The sequence below is a fragment of the Polypterus senegalus genome, chromosome 1, assembly GCF_016835505.1.
Source record: "Polypterus senegalus isolate Bchr_013 chromosome 1, ASM1683550v1, whole genome shotgun sequence".
Lineage (NCBI taxonomy): Eukaryota > Metazoa > Chordata > Cladistia > Polypteriformes > Polypteridae > Polypterus > Polypterus senegalus.
The window spans coordinates 171,732,925-171,756,343 of NC_053154.1; the positions used below are offsets into that span (position 1 = coordinate 171,732,925).

Here is a 23,419-nt window from a genome sequence, read left to right on the forward strand (position 1 = left end):
GGCATAAACAAAATTGCACAAGCAGTCATTGTGCTCTCTCAAGGCAAGATGAGTGAGCTGTGTAAGCATCTGCATCACTTTTTAGGAGTTCAGGAGAAGGAAATTGATTCTCTCTGAGGCATACTACTTTACTTCCTGCAGCAACATAATGCACCACCAGGTGCAATAAACATTTGTTAAATACAAGCATACTGTGCATCACCGATACAATTAACACAGAATACTATTGTTCTGATCAAATTTTGTTGGATTTGCTGGTTTTCAGACAGTGATCCTTAAAAGAAGATTATGTAACAACAGACAGTCAATCACAATGATACAGCAGTAGTGGTGGTAAATATATAGTCCACTTACAATTTAGGGATTGTCTTTGCCAAGGGTGAGTCCTCCATGCAAACTCATAGTGCTCCTTCACAATAACGCAGATTGTCTGAATAGATATCAAATAATCACTTAGTAAGTAATTGTCAAAAAAAAAAAAAAAAAAATAAGATGGAGAGAGCAATCACTAAATGTGATCAGCAAGAAGTGGAATAGAAGTTACATTTCTATCATTCACAAGAATTTCAGGTAAAAGGTTCCATGGTTTTTGTTTTAAAGCCGTTCTCCATGGCCCAAACATGAGCAAAGTGCGTTGATGAGTGAGGAGGTCAGGCAATAAAAAAATGAGTGCGTAGCAGACTAATCTATGTGGTTAAATCAAATGTTCCTTTTGTAAGATACAATGATAGCCACCTTGCAAGCAAACCTGACTTACCTTTGGGAACACAGGTAGTTCACTAATAACGATATGAGAATTACTACAATAAAGGCCTGTAAATACTTGAGAGAAGCTCTTGTTTGATTGGTTCTGTCAAATCATTTATCTGAGTGTCCAAAAATTGATGATCTTGGAGCTAAAATCATTATTCCCCACATACTCATCTCACAGATGATGTCTAAACCCATTTTTATTAGCAGATGAGAACTGTACAAATTTTATATCCAAACAAATCGATTTTGTTTAGAGACAAACACATCCTCAGAGGTTTCTGCAGGAATACTTTGGGAAACCCTGAAGGCTTTCTTAAGAGGACAGAGTATCTCATATCTGTCCCACAAAAATAAATTGGAAACCAAGAAGGTATCAGAGCTACAGTAATCAGTGAAATTACTAGAATATAGATAAAGAGCATGCCAGGTGTCCAAGTGAAGCACTTCATAGGAAAAGACAGGCTCTGCATTTAGAACTCAACCTCTTAACAATTGAAGTAACTGAGCAACTTATTTTTAAATCAGGACACCATTACTTTGAACATGGAGAGAAAGCTAATAAGATCTTAGCTTAACATATCCCACAAGCAGGAAGTTCGCAATGTAATCCCAGCAATCATCAACACAGACAGAGACAAAATAATTTACCATAAAAATATAATGCACACATTTAAGTCCTTATATTCTACTGTGTTCAAAGAAGGTAAGACACAATCTGATGCATTTCTAGATGCAATACAAATACCACAAATAGATACTGTCAGTGCAGAGGAATTGGATAAACCTCTGGCACTATCAGAATTACTAGATGCTATAAATTTACTTCAGAATGAGAAAGCAGCAGGTCCTGATGGCTACCCTGCCGAATTTTATATATAAAAAAAATCTTGGCTAGCTCCCCTTTTATTAGCAGCATTTACAGAAAATAGAGACAATGAAATTCTACCTCAAACTTTTTGCCAAGCATTAATTACCATCTTTCCTAGACAAAATACGGACTTATTACAATGTTCATCATACAGACCAATTTCACTTCTGAATAATGATATTAAGATACTCTCCAAAGTCCTAGCCAGAAGGATTGAGAAAGTGCTTCCTTCAGTAATATCAAAACTTTGCTAAACAAAACCTGTCCAATTTTCTTCACCTCCCACCTACCTCTATACCGGAAAAAATATTGATTAGTCTTGAGGACTCAAAAAGCATTTCTGCAATATATAAAACCATTTTACAGTCCCTCCCTTTCAAAGATCCAAGAGGACAATGGGAAAAGGATCTCTCACTCAACATCTCAGAAATGGAGTGGTAGGCAGCAATGCACAGAATTCATTCAAGCTCCATATGTGTAAAGCATGCAATTATTAAACTTATAATTATATATCGAACACATCTGTCTCATTCAAAATTGTCCAAAATGTTTCCAGGGCAAGATCCAACCTGCGAACATTGCAATCAAGTTCCAGCCTCACTGGGCCACATTTTTAGGGTGTGCACCAAATTAACATCATTTTGTACAAAAATCTTTAAAAGCCTTTCAGACAGCCTTGGTGTCACAATCCCTCCTAATCCATTAACAGCTGTGTTTAGTGTACTTCCAGATGGGCTTAAATGGAGGACAAACAAACTGTAATTGCCTTTACTACACTATTGGCATGTATACTTATCTTGCTCAATTGGAAGAATCCTAGCCCACCTCTTTTAAGTCAGTTGGTACCTGATGTTATATACTATTTGAAATTGGAAAAATCTAGTTCACACTTAAAGGATCTGTCCAAAACGTTTTCAAAACCTGGCAGGATCTAATCAATAACATTTTAGAATAAGCATTTCAATTGAGGAAGCATATTCTCTTCCCTCTTTTTTGTTTATTTTTATTCATTTATCACTTTATCTATTTACTTATTTTTACTAGCTTGAAGTTTTACTCTGCTGGCCTAGCTCTCTTTCTCATGAGTGGGGATTGATTTGTTTCTAAACCAAGTCTTATAAAGCTTGACATATTTGTATGGAATGTTATTTGATTTTAATAAAATCAAAAAAAATAAAATAAAAAGTTATACTGAACACGCTGAACTGCTACAGTGGTTCACAGACATAGCTGAAAAAAATGCATCTGAAGATTTAGATTACATTCTGCATTTTAATTGTCATTATTAGTAACACTTTGGCAATCAGAATGTGTAATTAAAATGTTTTGTAGCAATTATTTTCTTCTTTATCTGGCCACTGCTTCTTGATAAAGAACCAGATTACAGGTACAGGTACAAAAATGAGTGTCTTCATTATATCTAAACTAACAAAATGGACACCGTACATAAAAGATGTTAGCTAAGGGATGGTGATTAAACAGTGAAGGAATTTTTAAAATACCTGGACCATTAGATATCAGGAGTTTCTCAATAACAGAAATATCTAATAAAATAAAGAGGTGCACTAAGTAATTCTTCTTGACTGAGTGGGGCAGGCTTCTGACTAGATGGGAGCTTTATCTCCTCTGAGCCTACCACAGCTTCAGCCCTGACAGCAGTTTGAAATTTTTCCAAACAGTTTCTGTCAGAACAATTGTCATCACAAGTTTTGTTGCAAATCAGGCATGATTATATTCATACATTTGTATTTTCACTTTTTTCTTTAGCAGACTGCTGTCACAGTTTGCAATGATTCTGAACAATTTGGTATATGGTCCATATTTGTGGGAGTGGGTTTTTCACTGGGTACTCCACTTTTTGCCCACATCCCAGGGATATGTGTGGTTGTTATTGATGACTGTAAATCGAGCCATTTGTTAGTCATAGTAATTTTATGACTGAGGGACTTGTGGCCCTCCATAGATAATTGCTGCTTAATACAGTAGTGCTAGGCTATGCCCCTCTGCAACTTTGAATTGGATTAAGCTGAGAAGAAAACAGACAGACAAGAGAATGGGTTGAAAAAAATTTTCAGGAAAACCAAGGCAGTAGTTAATAAACACAACTTTAGTTAAGATCTCATTTTTTTAACAACGCCTCAAAGTACAAATTGCTGCATGTTGCAATTGTATGCTACCTACCACTGGGTGGCTCTGTAACATTAGTTTTTTTTTTGTTCTCTCAAATGCCAATGCCATATGCTGTACTGTATATGATATATGGTACCTTTCCTGGCTCCCAGCACCTTTCTCTTACTGCTCCAGTTTGCATTGCCTAGGATTGTAGTTTGGGCAGACAACCCAGCAGAGGACCTTTAGAGTTGCTGATGGAAGCTTTAAGGATGCAGCCTCACTCTCTGCCATTACTTTATGTGACACAGATCCAGAAATATATCAGAGCAGGAAGTATTCCTGGGTTATCTTTAAAAGCAGCCTCCATGACTCAGCCAGGGGTTTTAAAGTTAAGAGAGCAGGAGTATCAAGAGCTTACCTAGCATGAAGAGGAAAGAAAAGTAAGGTATCTGAAGAAGAAGAGTTTATTTAGTAAACTTTGTCTAATAAAGACATTATTCTGGTTTTGTTCAGTTGTGTTTTGGACCTGGGGTTTGGGAGATGTTCTGTTATATCAAAAATATCATACTTGTGTCCTAAGCATACTCGTCTTTTAAGTTACAAGTTCTGTTTATCTTTTTTATTTTGTTCTTAATCCCTTCTGCTTTGAGGTCAAAAGAACAAGCCCCACTATCCTTGCACCATAAAGACATACACAGAAAAAAAAATGGGACAACAGTTCTGTCCAACTAAGTGCCATCACAACGTGCAACAACACCGGAAGTTTCTCAAAACTTGCTATAATGTTCTAGGGAAGTTTGTAAGAATAATAAAAACTTGTCCAGTAGACAATAAAAAAGATCCTATGTTACCAAATTCACATAATAATTGCATTTGTTTTGTACCTCCCACTAGATGGCTGTCTAATGTAAGAAAGCAATAAACTGTTTAAGTGAGCAACTTAGTACTATTGTGCAAAATTCTAATTTAAAAGCCTAACTTCTGTTTTTCTGATTTTCACAGTGCTGTCAGATTTTGGTAATGAATAATGTAGACCCTGAAATCCAGGACCGCGATGGGTACACCGCCGCAGACTTGGCAGAATATAATGGGCATACAGAGTGTGCCAACTACCTGAAGAGAGTGGAACAGCTGGTAAGAATGTCTTTATTTGCAGGGAAATACGTGACAGAATAACATGTCATTTTATATATTTATGTTGTCTTTTGTGCTGTATATTTTAATTAAGGAACTCCTGTACCCAATGCATGCCTCGTTTTAATTAACACTTTTTTTTAAAAAAAGGCCCAGATGTTCAGAACTAGCCAACTAACATTTTTGAAATACTTTCCTGGTGAAACTTGTTACTTTCTCGCATAGAAATGAATAACATCAGAGTGCATGGCCCACAGTTTGTTGGTGTTATGACATTGCGAGTTCTAAAACTTGCTGCAAAAAAGCCGCACCCTTCATCTTGTATGCCAAGCATAGAAACTTTATAAAATAACAGATTTATTTTCAAAATGTTCTGTAACAAAAAAAGCTCAGAAGAAGTTGCCTTGAAAAATAGTAAAAGTAGCAAACAAGTCCCAATACACAAATCCAGAAAGGTCAAAATAAAAGCAAAAGATAGCAAAATCTAGTTAATCGAAGAAATCACAGCAAATATCAAAGAGAATTTACTAACACCCAGTGAATACAATGTACCGTAAAGAACTATGTGTTTCTCCAGCCTTTATAGGGTTGAAGATAGTCCCTTGACAGAGATAGTCAGGGGGTCCCACCTTTTTGAAAATCTTCCACAAATCAGAAGCTGTAACGCTCCACCTGAGAGAAAAACTGTAAGGCTAGTCGCCAGCATTCAGACATCAATTCTGATTGCTTCATAGCCGAACAGGACACGGTAAAAAAAGAAAATCTTCCACAAATCACATGGAACATAAGTGATCAGCCATAGGCATATAGAAATTAAGTAATGCACGAAACTAATGAAAAAAAACACACAAATAATTAACATAAATAATAATAATAATAATGACACAAGCAAATGCATCAAACATGAACAAAAAGCAATAAAACAACAATTTGAGCCAGGAGCCCGAACTGAAACATAACAGTTTGAAGTACCCTCTGTTTTAATGCTGTGAATTTCCACACAAACACCAAGGAGACATTGTTAGGTTTACTGCTTATTCTTAGTCAAGTTTTAGTTCCTACTTGAGTAGATTTTAGTCTCTCCCCTAGGTCTGTATCCTGCATTGCGCCTATTATTGCTGCATTAGCATCCAGTGCTGGTAAAATAAAACTTAGAAAATGGACTTTTGCGTTTTATATGAAAGAGCATCTGAAACCAGAGAGACAAATGATGCCTGGTCTTTTAACAAATATTACAGGTCATCAGTGCAGGTAGTGATTTGGTCACTGAAGGTAGCTCTGGGAAGGAGGCTACAAGTCTACCTTTGGGGTGCATTATTGACCCTAGAAGTGTCTCTGAAGTTCTATGCCGAATTAGCTCCAGGATGGAGTATAAGGCATTTTCTTGGGCAGAGAATTTTACAGTCAGGAGGTGAGCTGGGAAAGGGTGGAGGGTATGTGGCTGGATCTGGAGCTGAAAGAAGGAGAAGGTGACAGTTTGGGAGTTAAGCAGGACAGATATTTGTTGCCTTGAAACATTTAATTGTGGGCAAGTGGACAAGCCACACCACTAGTAGGTAGGGACTGAATATAAGTATTATGAGGCAAACGGGTTTTGTTTTTGGGTTTATTATTTTGTTACCTTACACTCTCCTATTATTTATCAATCCATTGATATTATTTTTGATAATAAACATCTTTCATAAAGAATGTTGGTTTTTGGCATTCTGTTCTGTAGGCAAGGGTGGCTCAATAAAGCTCCCTTATGACTGTAACCATGAAAAGGGTTTTCTTCCTCTTCATCTTTTCCCAATTCTATGAGGGGTCAATGTACTTGATCATCCTTCTCCAAACAGCTCAGTCCTCCACCTCCTTGTCCATCACGGCCTTTTACTGTCCATGTCAACTCCATACATCATTGTTGGTCTTACCACTGCCTTAAATGTTTTACCTTTAACCTTCTTCGATCACACAATACTCCTAATACCTTTTTCCTATTGTTCTATCCACACTGCACTCGATGGGTTATCTCTGTATGTAGTTTTCCACCATTGATCCTAGATATTTAAATGTGTCCACTCATTTCAGGCTAACTTCAGAATCTTGATCATCATTAAACCTCATGTATTCTATGTTCTTCTTATTTATCTTCAGTTCTCAGTCTTCCAAAGCTCTTCTGCCATATTATGCTTCTGAGCTACATTTTTAGATTCCAGTGCATTCCCATGCTCCTTGTATATAATATCTTGACTGTGATATCACTATACATTTTGGGCACCTCAACATATATTGAGTGCCCTTAAGCATCTCCTTGTCCCATGCATAGATGCAAATGGCATTTATCTATGTATTTATTTGCTCTGTTGTTAGGTCTCCTGTGTCACCCCAAACAATGTACCACTGAGTTGCAGTAGTAAATCCTACAAAACATGCAGTTGATTTAATTAGTGTGACCAGAAAGATGGTACATCAGGTTTAATGTAATGAGCAGTTTGGAGAGCAACATATTTCCATTCAAAACCAATTTTCCCTAGAATTACTTCTTTGTTTTTTGTTTGAAAGTAGCTTATTATACTTACAGTTGACCTAAACTCCAAGCAGGTGAAAAGTTGTTTCCTGGTGAACAAATGTAAACAATGTCTACACCTCAACAACACAGACCACAAGAGAGCCAAGCCATACTACTGACAAAGCTATGAATTGGCTTTGTCAGTACTATAACTGAACAGGAATGGCTTCTTGTTGTTTGACCATATCAGCTAGCAAACAAGTGCCATTCAGTAAGCGGCACTTTGTGTTTGCAAAACACACTTACTATTATAATTTCTAGCTTTAAATCAAAGCCTAGCATCCACCAGAATGTATAGCTCAGAGGCATCGTGCAATATCACATTATGAGGAGGCTCACTTACTGGAGTGCATGAATGGACTTGCTCTTCTTCCTGAAACATAACACAAGGCTAGAAGAGAACCCCAAATTAAATTGTTTGTTTTAGAATGTCAGTTAGGATCAAATTCTTTTCTAGGTTGGAGTCAATGTCTCATTTGAAAAGAAAAGCAGTGCAGATGTCCTTGATTAGAAAACAGACAGAGACCGTTGAACAAGTAACAAACATATTAGTGGAGACCAAGACCGGCTTTCTTTACAGGTCTGTTTCCTGCATTACACCTAGTACCTTAATTGAATTAAGCAAGTTTGAAAATGTTATTATTTGTTTTTTATTACTTTTTTTTTTACTTGAAATATATTACTTAAAACAAACACCTTCTTTTCCTTTTGTATTATCTGATTATTCCCATCATACACTGCTATTTCCTTTATAATGGGATTCACATATTCCCAACACCCACACCACACACTTTACAATCTTTCCTTCAATTGAGCCAATAACTGCTGTTACTTCCAGTGTTTTCTTCATCTTACCCCACACTTCCAGGTATGAGCCAGTCAATATGTATCATGTCTGTTTTACTTACGTTCCATCCACAATGCAGTTTAGTAAAAATTGTCTTGGTACTTCCTTTTCATATTAGTTGAGTAAATTCGATGCCTTTTGATGTCGTTTGTGTTGTGGTGCATTCCCCAAACAGATGCCTTGTAGTCTGTTGTTTATTTTGTACAATTATCCATATCGGGGAAGGGAGCTTTGAACTCCAAATGAAACATGTTTTACAAAAGTCCAGAGTCATTGATCATAGAAGGAATCAACCCCCCCGTATAAATTATTTCCTGGTTATACCCATGCAATTTTTTCATTGACATTTTAAATCTTTTCCTAGCCTCATTTAGGATAACAATGATTGTGCTTTGTGAGATCATGTAATGCCCCTATACAATACAAATCATCATTTAGAAACTGGAAATTTATTAAACTAAGTCAATGAAACAACCATATTTCTATTAAGACTAGTATATGACTAAAATATAATGGGACAATTTTTTCAATTAACTGTAACATATTTAATGTTAACATATACATCTATGGAATGAAGGAGGAAAACCAAAAAACCTGGATAAATCTTAAAGGGTCAGTATTAGCCCCTTAAACTCCTGTTGCTATCCAGCTAGAACACTGCCTAGAGGTTCAAGATAGCATTATTGGGCTTCAGGTCTCCTTTATAGGAACAGATAATTTCCAAATTACCTTCCCTTTAAAGCAGGAAGCAGGTAAATACTCCTAACCTCTCAAGGCTTGAACTGACACCTATCATACTCAAGGATCTTTTAACCTGCTTGCTAGCGATCTGCTGAGAAAACAGCACATCTCTAGGTTGGTGTGAGGTGCTCAGCCATCCGTATGTTGCCCCACCAGCATGTGCAGGTGGTCTGATTGTCTCATTATGAGCCCAAATGAATTCAAGGTTGTGGAGGATGGGACGTATATGTACAGTATATATATTATATGTTATACAGTATAAAAAAAAAAACTCTGAAGAAGCCCCAATTTTTGAAGTGGCTTGTAATGACAGACAGTTTTTCTGTGTTATAAGGGTTGAGTTATTGGGGATTTATAAAGATAAAACCTGTTTAAAACCTATCTATGAATTTATTCATAGATAAGGCTGCTATTCATTTACAAGGAAAACAAATTCCACTAATTGATAAATAAATGAAGACAAGGCCATGGGTAATATCTTAATGCACTAACTACTTGAAATAAAGCTCCCTTGAACTCTCCAGTGAGATTACTAATAACCCCTCCTACACAAAAGGTTTAATTACTGGCAGTAGGAAGTGTTGGAATCAAGTGCTCAGGAGCTGTACAGCAACTTGTTTGGGTGGGTTATCAGTTACGGAGTAGGTGATATGCAGAACAGAGACTCAGGGCTTGGTTATGAGATCTCCCAGCTTCAATTTCACAGATTGAAAAGTGTGATTTGTTTTATCTCCTCTGTTGGCATCTACCCCTCCATTTTCTTCACGTCTATACAGTAGGTACCATGTTAAGTGGCATCTCTTTATGGAAACTCTTTTGTATAAGCCCTATCACTGTACAGCCTTGAACCAAGAATGCTGAAAACTATTCAACACCCTGATTTAACACCTGTAAAGTTACACTTGTATATTTAGTGTCAAGATTCAATAAAGCAGATATAAAAGTTTTACTAATTATGTCCAGGAACACATCTCCCAACCAATATGCTGAAATTCTGTCAATGTTATGATTTTCACATAGTGTAACAACTTACATGTCCATAAAAAAATTTAGTTTATTGAAAAAATGTGACATCTATGAATTAAAGTATATGAAGGAGCTTGTATACAAATGCCTAGTAAAACAGAAAAAATGGAAGAAAGTAAACAGCTTTTGGAAAAAAAAAAAAATAATATATCTTTTGTAATACTCTTTGCGTTTTTAATAACCGCTTAGAGCTTTTATTTTACTGAACCAGTAAGTACATGTAGTTTCTTTTTTACAGCTGAACTTGCATATTCATCTTACCAAGTAAATCAGTTTTCATTTTTCATGTATAAGGGATTTCAGGATGACAGATGCAACTACAGTCTGTTGTGTATCCTGGATTGGGACACTAAGCAGTTCCCTTTGTGACAATGACGAAGACCCCCAGGATAATAAAAAAAGGAACACTAAGGTGATTTTCAGTCTCACAATAGAGTCTGGAAAATGTAGTCTGCTCTCTGCCCAAGCAGTATTTATGTACGGGTCCTCAGATTTGGTTCTGGAGTGCTGCAATGGCCCTCATGATTTTGCACCATCCCAGTTTCTTAATTGGAAGCCAGTTGGTCCAGTTGAAGCAATTATTGCTGAGTCAACATTTTTTTGTTTTATTTAGTTAATTCACTTATTAAAATTTTGAAAGTGTAATTGTTTCTTTTAGTCTTAAACCTCCTATTTCCTATTTAATTGGTTCTTATGTTTTTAACCAGCATCTAATTAATAATTAGATACAAATGACAAAGGAGCCAGCAGCCCACTATCTGACTTAGTCCTATTTATGCCTGTGTGTTCATCATGGAGTATCTGTTTTAATAATACTTGGAAAAGAAAAAAAAATATAAAAAGTAAAAGGACTGGAAAGTATTCATCTTTACTTTGGAAAGGAAAAATATGCAATAGAACAATGATCTGATATGACAGAATGAAAGATTTAGAATTAAATAACAATTTCTGGTTTCAGAAAAGAATGGCTTGAAAGACTCATGGTTTAAGGTTAGGCATAATCTAAACATAGTATACCTTCCATCCAGATGAGTGATGCTGAGTTACTTGGAGCTGGTGACTTATAAGGACCTTTCTATCCTGAGCTAGGGGAGCTTGAAACTTGGGACTGCAGAGAAGGTAAGAGCTTGCATCACAAAAGGGAACAGGAGGCCTGAGAGGCAGAGGGAGTGAGAAAAGCAGTGCAAGTCCTACAAAGGCACAGGGGAGAATAGTACAGTACATGGGGCAGAAAAGTCAGCTAGGACACTACTGTTAATTCAGGTCCACAAGAGGCCTAACTTTACATGTTTACCCAGCATGTCTACTTGTCCTCGCCATCTTTTTAAATCTTCCCATGAGCACTACAAATCTGTTAATAAAATTGTTCAGTTTAACGAATTTGCATTTCATCTAGTTCTTGTTTGGGGTCGAGGATCACTCAGGAACATTCTCTACTGGTTGCAGGAGGCTCAATTGATTGTATCTGGTGCATGTTATGACTATTTCAAACAATGTAGGTGTCCAGTATGACAAGAACTGACCGAGACAAAATAGGGAGAGGAAAAAACAAGGGCATAAGGCAGGCTAAATGTCATTAGTCCGGGAGATCAATAGGGCCAAGGAACCAAATCCAAAATGCAATGTCTGAAACAAAGCCAGAGGAAATAAAAGAAAATAATATTTTTGGAAGTGCCTTTTCACCTCCTGCTACGCTTGGAGAGAAGTGTGTCATTTTCCTTAATAACACTAAAGTGATGATGTAACAAGCAAGAACACTGCCTTACAATAACAACTTGCATCAGTATCTAACAACATGATAGCCACAGCCATTGGTGAACAATATTAAAACAGGAGCATTCAAAGATAAAATTGTGTGATAATAATATAAACAAAAATAAATGTTTTTTTATGAATATAATTTAAAATAATCAGAAACAATGGCAAGTTTAATAAAATTACCTTTTCCAAGTACACAGAGAGTAAGCAAGATAGATAGATAGATAGATAGATAAATAGATAGATAGATAGATACTTTATTAATCCCAAGGGGAAATTCACATAATCCAGCAGCAGTATACTGATACAAAAAACAATATTAAATTAAATAGTAATAAAAATGCACGTAAAAGCAGACAATAACTTTGAGTAATGTTAGCCTTTATTCCCCTGGGTTGAATTGAAGAGTCGCATAGGGTGGGGGAGGAACGATCTCCTCAGTCTGTGAGTGGAGCAAGACAGTGACAAAAGTCTGTCACTGAAGCTACTCCTCTGCCTGGAGATGACACTGTTCAGTGGATGCAGTGGATTCTTCATGATTGACAGGAGTTTGCTTAGTGCCTGTCACTCTGCCACAGATGTTAAACTGTCCAACTTTACTCCTACAATAGAGCCTGCCTTCCTAAAAAGTTTGTCCAGGTGTGAAGCGTCCTTCATCTTTATGCTGCCTCCCCAGCACACCACCGCATAGAAGAGGGCACTCTCCACAACCGTCTGGTAGAACATTTGCAGCATCTTATTGCAGATGTTGAAGGACGCCAACCTTCTAAGAAAGTATAGTCGGCTCTGACCCTTCTTACACAGAGCATCAGTGTTGGCAGTCCAGTCCAATTTGTCATCCAACTGCACTCCCAGGTATTTATAGGTCTGTACCCTCTGCACACAGTCTCCTCTTATGATCACGGGGTCCATGAGGGGCCTGGGCCTCCTAAAATCCACCACCAGTTCCTTGGTCTTACTGGTGTCCAGATGTAAGTGGTTTGAGTCACACCATTTAACAAAGTGTTTGATTAGCTTCCTGTACTCCTCCTCCTGCCCACTCCTGATGCAGCCCACAATAGCAGTGTCGTTAGCGAACCTTTGTACGTGGCAGGACTCCGAATCGTATTGGAAGTCTGATGTATATAGGCTGAACAGGACCGGAGAGAGTACAGTCCCCTGCGGCGCTCCTGTGTTGCTGACCACAATGACAGACCTGCAGTTCCCAAGACGCACATATTGAGGTCTGTCTGTAAGATAGTCCACGGTCCATGCCACCAGGTGTGAGTCTACTCCCATCTCAGTCAGCTTGTCCCTAAGGAGCAGAGGTTGGATGGTGTTGAAGGCGCTAGAGAAGTCCAAAAACATAATTCTTACAGCACCACTGCCTCTGTTCAAGTGGGAGAGGGATCGGTGTAGCATATAGATGATGGCATCCTCCGCTCCCACCTTCTCCTGGTATGCGAACTGCAGAGGGTCGAGGGCATGGCGGATAGTGGGTATCTTAGAATAAAGCCATGTCTGGTTAAGCAATGCATTGTGTGGCCTTTTAAAAATAGATGTTAGAAATGCTACTCAACATTATAACACTGCAGTCGTACATCAAGTAGAATTCATTAATAAGGTCTCTTCAAAACATCCACTTGCACACTCTGTAATTTGCAGAACTGATTTCATATTTACATCTCTTTTCTAAAAATGTTTTGGATTATCAAAGTGCTGTAATTGTATTATGAAATCTATATAGTACATATAGTATTTTAGCTTTTTGTGCACATGAAATGGTATCCTCTTTTATTTAGTGACTTAAATATTTTGCTTTGTTTTTCCCATTGCAGGATAAACTGTACAATATGAATACAAGTACAACACCCATTTAGTCTGCCACACTGTATGTCACAATCTAAAACATCCATCCATTATTCAACCCGCTATATCCTAACTACAGGGTCACGGGGATCTGCTGGAGCCAATCCCAGCCAACACAGGGTGCAAGGCAGGAAACAAACCCCGGGCAGGGTGCCAGCCCACCACAGAATCTAAAACATGTTACACTATATTTTTTACTAATAAATGCTGAATCACAATGCTTTGGCTCAAAAGCAGGGCAGGATGTGTGAAGTTTCCATAATCTCTTCAAATTTTCATGGTATTCCTTCCACCATCCATAAATGTAAATTCAGATCTTGTTTTCTTTAAGTGGTCCAATATGTTGATTTCAGTAACATTTGTGTATCCTTCAGACGTTTGGTTTCCTGTCTCACCTGTTGCTATTTTAAATAATATAAGCAGCAAAATATAATAAATAGATAGATAATGTAAATTACTAGTTTTTAGGACAAAAGATGAGCTGTTGTTGCCTACAACTTATTTCCATTATGTTGCCATCAATAATTCTAGGAAAAAAAATTGGAAATGTGGTTATTGAATGATGGAATGACCACCTGTGAAAATATAAGGCATATTTTTATTAGTTTAAAAAAAATCATTACAATAAATCAATTATAATAAAGCACTCAGAGGAACAATGCTGTAAAAATCTAATTTAAAATATGTAAAACATTATTCAGTCTTAAATACAATCAATACAATATTTCTAAGAAGGAGCTAAGAATCAGAATCAGAATTGACTTTATTGGCCAGGTACACTAATGTGTACTAAGAATTTGTCTTGATAGTATTGATGCAATATACAAGGAGACAACACAGAATACAAAACATAAATATAAAATGATAAAATATGATGCACCCTACAAGGACAATGCAAAAAAATAAAGAGATATTTAGATTAAAATGTCCAGGCTTTCTAGTGTGTATATACTGTAATAAGAAGAGACTTGAGGCATAGCAAGGTTTGGGGCAGCCACCCGTTTAATCCGGTTTCCTGGCTGCAAAAACAATTGATTCATCAGAGTCAAGTTTACACAACAGAGTCCAAAACAGAACTGCCTCCCAGAGCAAAGGCAGGAGGCTTTATAGGATAGAGGGCAGAAGTGATGTTGTCCTCTGTGCCGGAACCGGAAGTGATGTCGTCCTCTGCGCCGGAGCCGGAAGTGATGCCGCCCCCCGGGACCGGAAGTGATGTCGTCCTCGGGCCCGGGACCGGAAGTGAAATGTCCCGCTTCAAGGTGGCGGCTCCTGGTGGGATTTCCCGGGAAAGACCTGTAGAGAACTCAGAAAGAGCGTTAGCGTACCCCGCCCCCCCGTGCAGATGTATAATCAGTCCTCTCTAAGCCCTTCAGCTGCTTCCCATGCACACGTGTGTGTCAATACATAGATAATGAGTAGAAGCTCAGACCTGATTAGTAAGAATAACTGCACGTGTTAAAAACTGTTTAGGTGATGGGTTGTTTTATCTTTCACTACACAAAAACATTTGCTGGAAGGAAGTCTTTTTAACAGGTGATACCCTGGGTGAGTCGGATGAGCGATGATCTTTACTTCCTTCTTCCTTACTCTGGACTCATCTAAGACACATTCAGCCACGATCAAAACATAAAGCCATATCTTTACCTTGTGTGGAAAGATATTTGAACAAAATCATTTTACAAAGTAGTTGTTTGTATTATTTAAAACACCAGAAGTAACAGAGGCCTTGGAACAACATTTTAGCCAAATTCTGATATAATATATACTTTCCATCCTAACTACAGGGTCACGGGGGTCTGCTGTAGCTATTCCCAGCCAACACAGGGCGCAAGGCAGGAAACAAACCCCGAAAAGGGGCGCCAGCCCACCGCAGGGAGCTTATATTATGGAACATTTAATTTCATTAAGGCAACCTTTACAAAAAGGTAAAATTTACTAGAAGAACGTATATAAAAATAAATATACAAATTATAATTTCAGTATATCCTATGGTGCACTGAGGCGCTAATACTGTACATTCAAAATCGATCATGCTGAGCTTATCAGAGCACTAGTACACGTGAAGCAGTGCTTAGTGGTCCTGATGTACAGCGCCTCAGTTGTGGATTCCAATCCTGGACCTTTCTCTGTTTTTGTGAAGTTTGCACATTCTCCACAGGCAGATTAAATTAATTAGTAATCTGAAATTGGCCTTGTACCCAATGCTGCCAGAACAGCAGATTCTTGCTTTCCGCAACCATGCATTAAACAGATTTGAGGATAAATGGATGGCTGGATTGCTGTTATATAATGTGATTGTAAGTAGATAATTTTGATGGCTGCTCAAATTGGTAAATTCAAATAGATTACATGCATTACAAAAATAAAGCTAATAATAAAGGATCAACACTAGTGCATTTAAAAAGTAAATGTCTTAGCAATCCATTCAGTTTACCAATACGCTACTAGTAAAAACCAAAATGCTGTAAAACATACACATACAATAAGAGATAAGCAGGGACTAAGACATTACTTTGCAGACAAGATAGAGAGCACACTTGCAGGAGGAAAAGTCCTGCACAGAAATACAGAGGCAACTAAAGGACAGTATGCCATATACTGTATGTTGACCACAGTAGACAGGAGCACATGCAATAGAGATAAAGATCAAGAAGAGACATGGATAAAGTTAACACAGGGTCAGCTGATCCAGTTACCAGCAGGGATGTTCCTACGTTTGGGCCAATGACAAAACTGCCATAGGATGAAATGCCTATTGGTTGCTAGAGGGCTCAAGGAATCACAGGGAATATGATGCCTATCAGATAGTAGAGCCACCAGAAAAAAAATAATTCTAGCCTGGTGCACCAGCTGCAAATGAGAGACCACTACCCCAGAAGTGATTATGAGATTTGGGCAGAAGTGATGGGCGATGGGGTTTGAAGTTTCTTCCATGTCAGAGACCACCTATATACAGGTTCAGGAGGAGAGTGAGACAAATAACTCCCAGTCTACAGAGAGGAAGAGGTAATGCAAGTAATGTTTTAGGTACTGATCTCTTCGGTAGCGGATAAATGACCTGAGCTGGTACATGTAGGTTCAAGACCTTTTTATTCATGCCCAGTCTGGCAGCAGGTTTGCTGCCTTACCTCTGTTTAATTTGTTCTTTGTGTTTCCACAGTGTTTATTCTTCCTTTATAGTTTAATAAAGGACCTATTTTTCTTAACCTTTTCCCTACTGTGTGGTGGACTGCCACAAGTACCTTCTCAGTACACCTACGTGAAATATCTGTGTAGATAAAGTATTTGTATAATATAAGTTGGTTAAAGCTTTTAAGGCCTTTCAGGATTTTATGACTCATAATGTTGCAAACTAAGAACTTGGTGCACATTTAGAGAAAGGAACTTTTAGTAGTCAATCCACTGTCCCTGGGCAATCTGTCTTACAGACAAGATTTTGATGGTCTTTTGTGTCATGGTTTGGCATTGTTATTTCTGTTATCCAATACAGTGACATCTCTTTCCAAGGTTGAAAGGATCAGTTGTAACAATGTCAGATTTGTAGTACATTACGTTATGCCTAATTTCAGCAAGGCAGGCTCTGAAAAGGTCAAGGGGAAGATCATACACAGATAGCGTGAACAATTACCATAGCAGCAGCTATTCAGTTAGGATTGGCACCTGTTCCAGTATGTTAGAAACTACTTAAGAACTACTTAGGAAATGATAGCACAGCAACATAGTAATATGAATGGCAACAACATTTCTTTGTTCTCTGAATTATGAAAGCAACATACATCTACATACCTTAGTGAAGTGCAGCTGATGTTCAAAGGGTGCATCAATCAAATTTCTCAATACCAGTCATGGTTAGGACCACTGGACTTATTTAGGATATTATGATACATCTATAGACATGTATTAACACCACCACAGCCCCCACTCCAACCGGATTGCTAGTTATTGACTTGGACTTGGGTTGACAACACACAGAAGTAGATCTCCATTAACCTTGACCCACACCATCTGGACTCCTGTTAGACTCCACCAACTGGGATTTAAGTGGATCGGTATGAGATTATCTTCAGCAATGAATCTGGCTTTAACCTTCGTATTTACATATAGATGAAATGCTGACAAATGTACAATTTCAAATGTGTAAATGTTTTTGGCTAATAAAGTGATTCCAATGCAATTCAGTGCAATCAACAGTATGTGTCATGGTACAAGTCACAATTGCAGTTAACTGCTGATTTCTCTCCAGCATTAATAGGGTAATCCTTTTGTCCATTATGTAAACTTTTGTGGTAAGCCTGCCTGGTGCCATTTTGGAAAAATATAATGCCAACCACAAAATGGCTGCCACCTCTAGGGAATGCCTAAATAATGTCAGCACCCTTCTTTGTGTCTGATACAGTATGTGTAAGACATAATCTATATACAGTATTATTGCTCCAGTGCCCTGAACATGAGATGACCACCTCAGACACAAGTCCAGGATAAAATTAGTGTTGTTTTGTTGTACGACAGTACCTCAATAGGTTTTACTTCTAAGCATACACTGTATTTACCTACTTTGTTGTCTCGCTTCACTCCTCCTCAGTCAGTGTCGTCTTCTTCCTCCTGACTCTGACTCTGTTGGATATATCTGTTATATTGGACCCGTGAGTACTTTTCATGCCATGCATTGTATGATAGAAGCACTTCCAAGTCATACAGAAGCTGTCCAAAACAGCTAGCAGCCCCCACTGGTGGCACTCAAGGAAACCGACAGGGCCACCTTCCTGAACCACAAGTCCCAGGCACCCCTGCAGGTGTCCAGCCTGGGACCAAGCACTTCTATTTCTTGTTTGGGGGGTTGAAGAGCTCTTAATAAAGTGTCTCCCCCAGTTTGTCCACCATGACCTCACGCCAACTGGGAAATGACCCATCAACCAACCCAGCTGGGCTGTGCTTCCATCCACTTGATCCTTCCATTATAGTTTCCCAGCCGAGCAAAGAATCAGCCTCGATCTCAGGTGGGATGCTGCTCCCTCCATTAAGAGGTTCACACATACAAAATGCTTCTTGGAGCGTATCATAGCACACTGATTGAAAACTATGTGATTCCATACTATTCTGCGCAGTCATATACTGTACATAATTTTCTGTGACCACCTTTACACAACAGTAACAATCCCTGTACCTAGTCTCTTTTTTGCCTCAAAAATATTTGTTATTTGCAATAATATTGTACTAATATGTAATAGATTATGAAAATTGCTTTTTATCTGAACTGAACCACTATTGACACACAGTGTACAGTATATGTATGTATGGAAAATAGGTGAAAGGCAATTTCATGCTGAAAACACAGCCACAATGGAAGGCATTGTAAATCTGACATGCCTCTGTAGGTTTTGTCAAAAGATGTGTCAGCAAAGGAGGTTCCATGTGCATTAATTTTTTACTCTGTTTAATTTGTTGTCTCATTTGAAAGGAGTGCTTATTTGGGGGGAACAAGCTATTGGTTTTCTGCTTCTGCTCTTCCTTTATCTTGGATGAATTAGACAAAGAATCCATTGCATATATCCATGTTCAGTAACACAGAACAGACAGAAAGCAAAAGTGTGATGATAGATAGATAGATAGATAGATAGATAGATAGATAGATAGATAGATAGATAGATAGATAGATAGATAGATAGATAGATAGATAGATAGATACTGGAGGTACATTCTATTGGCATATATACTGTTTAACAGCTTAAAATAATTACAAGGTATATCTCAAGTTTCTATTTATGTATCTTACAGTCATCACTGTTGTAACTGGACAGACTATATACAGAAGGTATTCCAAACATATCATAACTAAAGTACCTTAACATGATTGTGATAACAAATAAAAGCTTATCTTGGCTTATGTTTGTGTACAGTACAGTAAATGCTACCATAGTTTGTGCATGTGTAGGTACATATGTTGCATTATTGATTGTGTTAGTGATTTTTTTATTTGGTGCCAGTCTATGTCTGTGAGATTACTTGTTACTTTAGCTCAAGCAATTTGCAATCCCAATTCTCTTTGGTTTAAGAACAATCTATTTAGTTAAAACATTTTCCTTAACCTGTTATGAGGTGCACTTTCTTTACCACTATTATAAGAAAATGCAATGTATTTTCATTTCAGAGCAGCTTGTTTTCCTGCTTGGAAACATGTTCATAGAAAGGGCTGAGTGCATGCGTCAGTAGTCTGCTTTGTATTTATTAAAGAATTCTGACTTTCAAGACAAAATCTGCCATGACTTACTATGGCTTCACATAACCCTTTAATGTAAAATAAGTCTTAAATGAATTGGAAGCAGTTATGCTGGAAAGAAAAGAAAAAAAATTATAGGAATGATTTGCCTAATTTCTTTTCAAGGTTTAAGATACGGAGTGGTATTTGCCAAAAGGCATCTTTGATCAAAGCGTGTTGCCATTTCTAGCCCATCAGGTGGCATGCACAATATACGGTCAACACCTGAATATATAAAAGCTTTTTTTTTCTTTTTATTTGAAAACTATGTGTTAATTCCTAAGAAAATATTAACGTTAATGTGATGAGTATGTTTAGATGCACCCATTAAGACCCTGAATTGGATTAAGTAGGCCTGAGCACCCTATATTATGTAATGTTTAGATACATCACTGCTTTAACTTCAAAGGTTTGGATTTGCTATTATTGACAGGATTTTTCTGTCAGCCCTGCTCATATCTGTATATTATATGATGAGTATAAACAATCTTCTTAAACAATTGAATCCTAAATTTTGCGTATGGGGATAGGCTGTCCTGGGGCCTCATGTATAAACGGTGCGTATGCACAGAAATGTTGTGTAAGAACTTTTCCACGTTCAAATCGCAATGTATAAAACCTACACTTGGCGTAAAGCCACGCACTTTTTCACGGTATCTCATACCTTGTCGTACGCAAGTTCTCCGCTCGGTTTTGCAGACTGGCGGCACCCAGCGTCAAAGCAGTGCTAGTGTTCCTGTGTGGTTACACCTTATTTTCCTGACGCAGCTTTATAAATACACTGAAACTAACCGCATATTGTTTATTAGTGTAACGTATCTGATTGTAATTAACTTGTAACAATATAACGGTCCAGGGAATAGCCATAGTATTCCAAATACCCTAACTGCTTTAACGTTGTTACTCTCACTGCACCTTCTTATTCTTCTTCTTTCAGCTCCTCCCGTTAGGAGTTCCCACAGCGGATCATCTTTTTCCATATTACTCTCACTGCACCACTCGGAGTATTTATATCACTTTATCTGAGTGTGAATCACAGCAGCAGCTGATCAGAAAGAGAATTATTGGTATACAGCATCAAGGACACGCTGTCTCAGCCACGGCAAAACGTTTCAAAGCCTTTTCTGTACGGACCTTGCGGTTCAGAAACAGTTTCATCCCAAGAACTATAAACACACTCAATCAATTGCACCTTGTAGAACTGTTTGTACTTATAAGTAGGCTACAATCACCCCACTGTAAACTTGCACTACAGTTATAATATCGCACAACCTGAGCCACTTTATAAAGCGCGTATTTATATATGATGACGATATCATTTTTAAGGTGAAATGCAGCAAAATATGTTTATTATATTATACAGATAAAACTTTAACTTCATTTAAATAATCTATATTCTTCACTGGGAGTGTCGTGAAGGATAGAATAATTAAACATGTACCACAGAGATATTTCAATGTTCCTTAAACGTTTTGAAGAATCAGCGCTCTAAGCTTACAGATAGCTTAACTTCCATTACAGAGCTGATTGTGGCGATCGGTTACTTGGGGAAAGAAAAGCACTGACTGCAGTGACGGCTACACCAATATATATTGAATATAAAACAGAAAGAGAAAATAACAACACAGCTAAAAACGCAGTGACAAATTTCGGCAAAAGTTAAATGCTTGTGTCATGAGCACGAGGCGGCTATGCAGTGTCTGCAACGGACGTGGCCATCTACCGTGCATAAGCTACCTTACTGACATTGGCAGGCGAAGAAGCCACCGATTCTTCCTCTGCCCAGTGACACCACAAGCCTAGAGCCGCCCCTGAGTACTGCTGCAATAAATTATTTCATCGAAGGTTGCACACAATCACTGTGCCGTGAAACTCATGTTTAATAACATGCTTTAACTCCTATCATCATAAAAATGATATCACGTATATATCTCAGTATTTTAGTTATTCAGAGAGCTGTAATATCACGAATGTAATGGATTCTGTGTCTAGTTGGAGAAAGAGAGCCGGTTTAAGAAGCAAGTAGTGATTCACACACATAGAGCACATAGAAGATCACATACAAAACAAAGCATTTAACGTGCTACTTTGTAATGTGATATGAGAAACTGGTTAATTAAACAATTCTAAGATGAAGTTTATGATGTTCTACTTTAATGACAAAATAAACTACGTGATTAAAGTGCAAATGTCAAGATTAAAGTTGACATTTTGTGCTTTTTCCCCACTGTATGCCTTTTTTTCTCTGTACCTTAATAAGCTTTCATATGACACTCAGACAGTGGGCTACAGCTTGCCTTTTCACGGCAACTTTGATATGTGACTTCTTTTTTATTTCCGGCACTGTGCAATTTTGTGAACGTGAGCTTTCAAGTTTCTCCAACACGCTATGTCACTCGATCAACTTCCTTTTGTTGATCATACCACGGTTTATTTGAACAAATAGTATGTCTTTCCTTTGCCTCCACTGGTATTCGCTAAAATTCTTATATTTTCCTCCGTGCTTTCCCCATTGTCTTTTCACAGAAGGCTGCGCTTAAGGGCGATTTATATTGATTTGCATATTCAAATAGGCGTAATTCTGGGAGGATTTGGGGCGTTACATAATGCGCGTGCACGAGCGTTAGTTTTCACGCTGGTTGGGATTTATGTAGCGGAACACGTGGAAGTTGGAGTACGCACAGATTCCTGCATCTGGATTTTTCTGTGCGTAAGCACATTTCGGCTTTTGTGCTTATGCCATGTTATAGTGCGAGTTCTACGCACGGCGTTATACATAAGGCCCCTGGTCCAGATACTGAAGTGATGTATATACTACTCTGCCGTATATAATTTAGCAGCTCCTACTTAAGCATATGGAGTTTATACAACTTTAATTCTGTTGCTGATTTTTTTGTCCTGTCCTTGAAAGTGAATGTTTTTTTTCTATTAGTTAGTTAGCTATTTAGTTGCATAGCTAATTAGTGAAATTTATCTGTTACAGAACCTCGAGAAATATAAAAATATTATAATAAACAACAACAACAATAACCCCCTCAAATACACACAAGAATTACGAAAATGGAGAAATCTTTAGACATGGCTAAAGATAAGGGAACATCCACAGTGACGCATTATAAAGACATATTGCCACTGGTATAAAAGGAACCCCAGTAACATTTCTTGACACACTTCTGCTGAATAGTTTGTTGGCTAAAATTCATAATGGCCCAGAGTTTTGTCTTCATTTTCTCCTTTGGTACTCTCCGATGGAGAGTGTGTCCCATAGTATACACCTCATATTAGTGACACATCAGAGAGTAATTTACAATATCTTTATATCATGATTACAAAGAAAAATAACTGTTTTATTTTAACTGGGGCAACACAGTGACAGATGATTAGCTCACATGTCTCACAGATTCAGCCTTCTTGGATTGATTCCTGCACTTGTTCATTGTCTGTGTGAAGTCTACATGAGTCCTTTAGTTTTCCTCCCATGTAACAAAGATATGTATGTCAGTTATTTGACAACTCTAGTGGGGTTTA

General features: G+C 37.8%; 1 protein-coding gene across 1 annotated transcript in view; it reads left to right on the plus strand.

Annotated features, from left to right (window-relative positions):
- Positions 1-23,419, plus strand: part of LOC120535275 (espin-like protein) — a 128,128-nt gene that overhangs the window by 62,539 nt on the left and 42,170 nt on the right. The window contains exon 5 of the mRNA XM_039763007.1: positions 4,736-4,867. Coding sequence (XP_039618941.1) covers positions 4,736-4,867 — 132 coding nt within the window. The remainder of the gene's footprint in view (positions 1-4,735; positions 4,868-23,419) is intronic.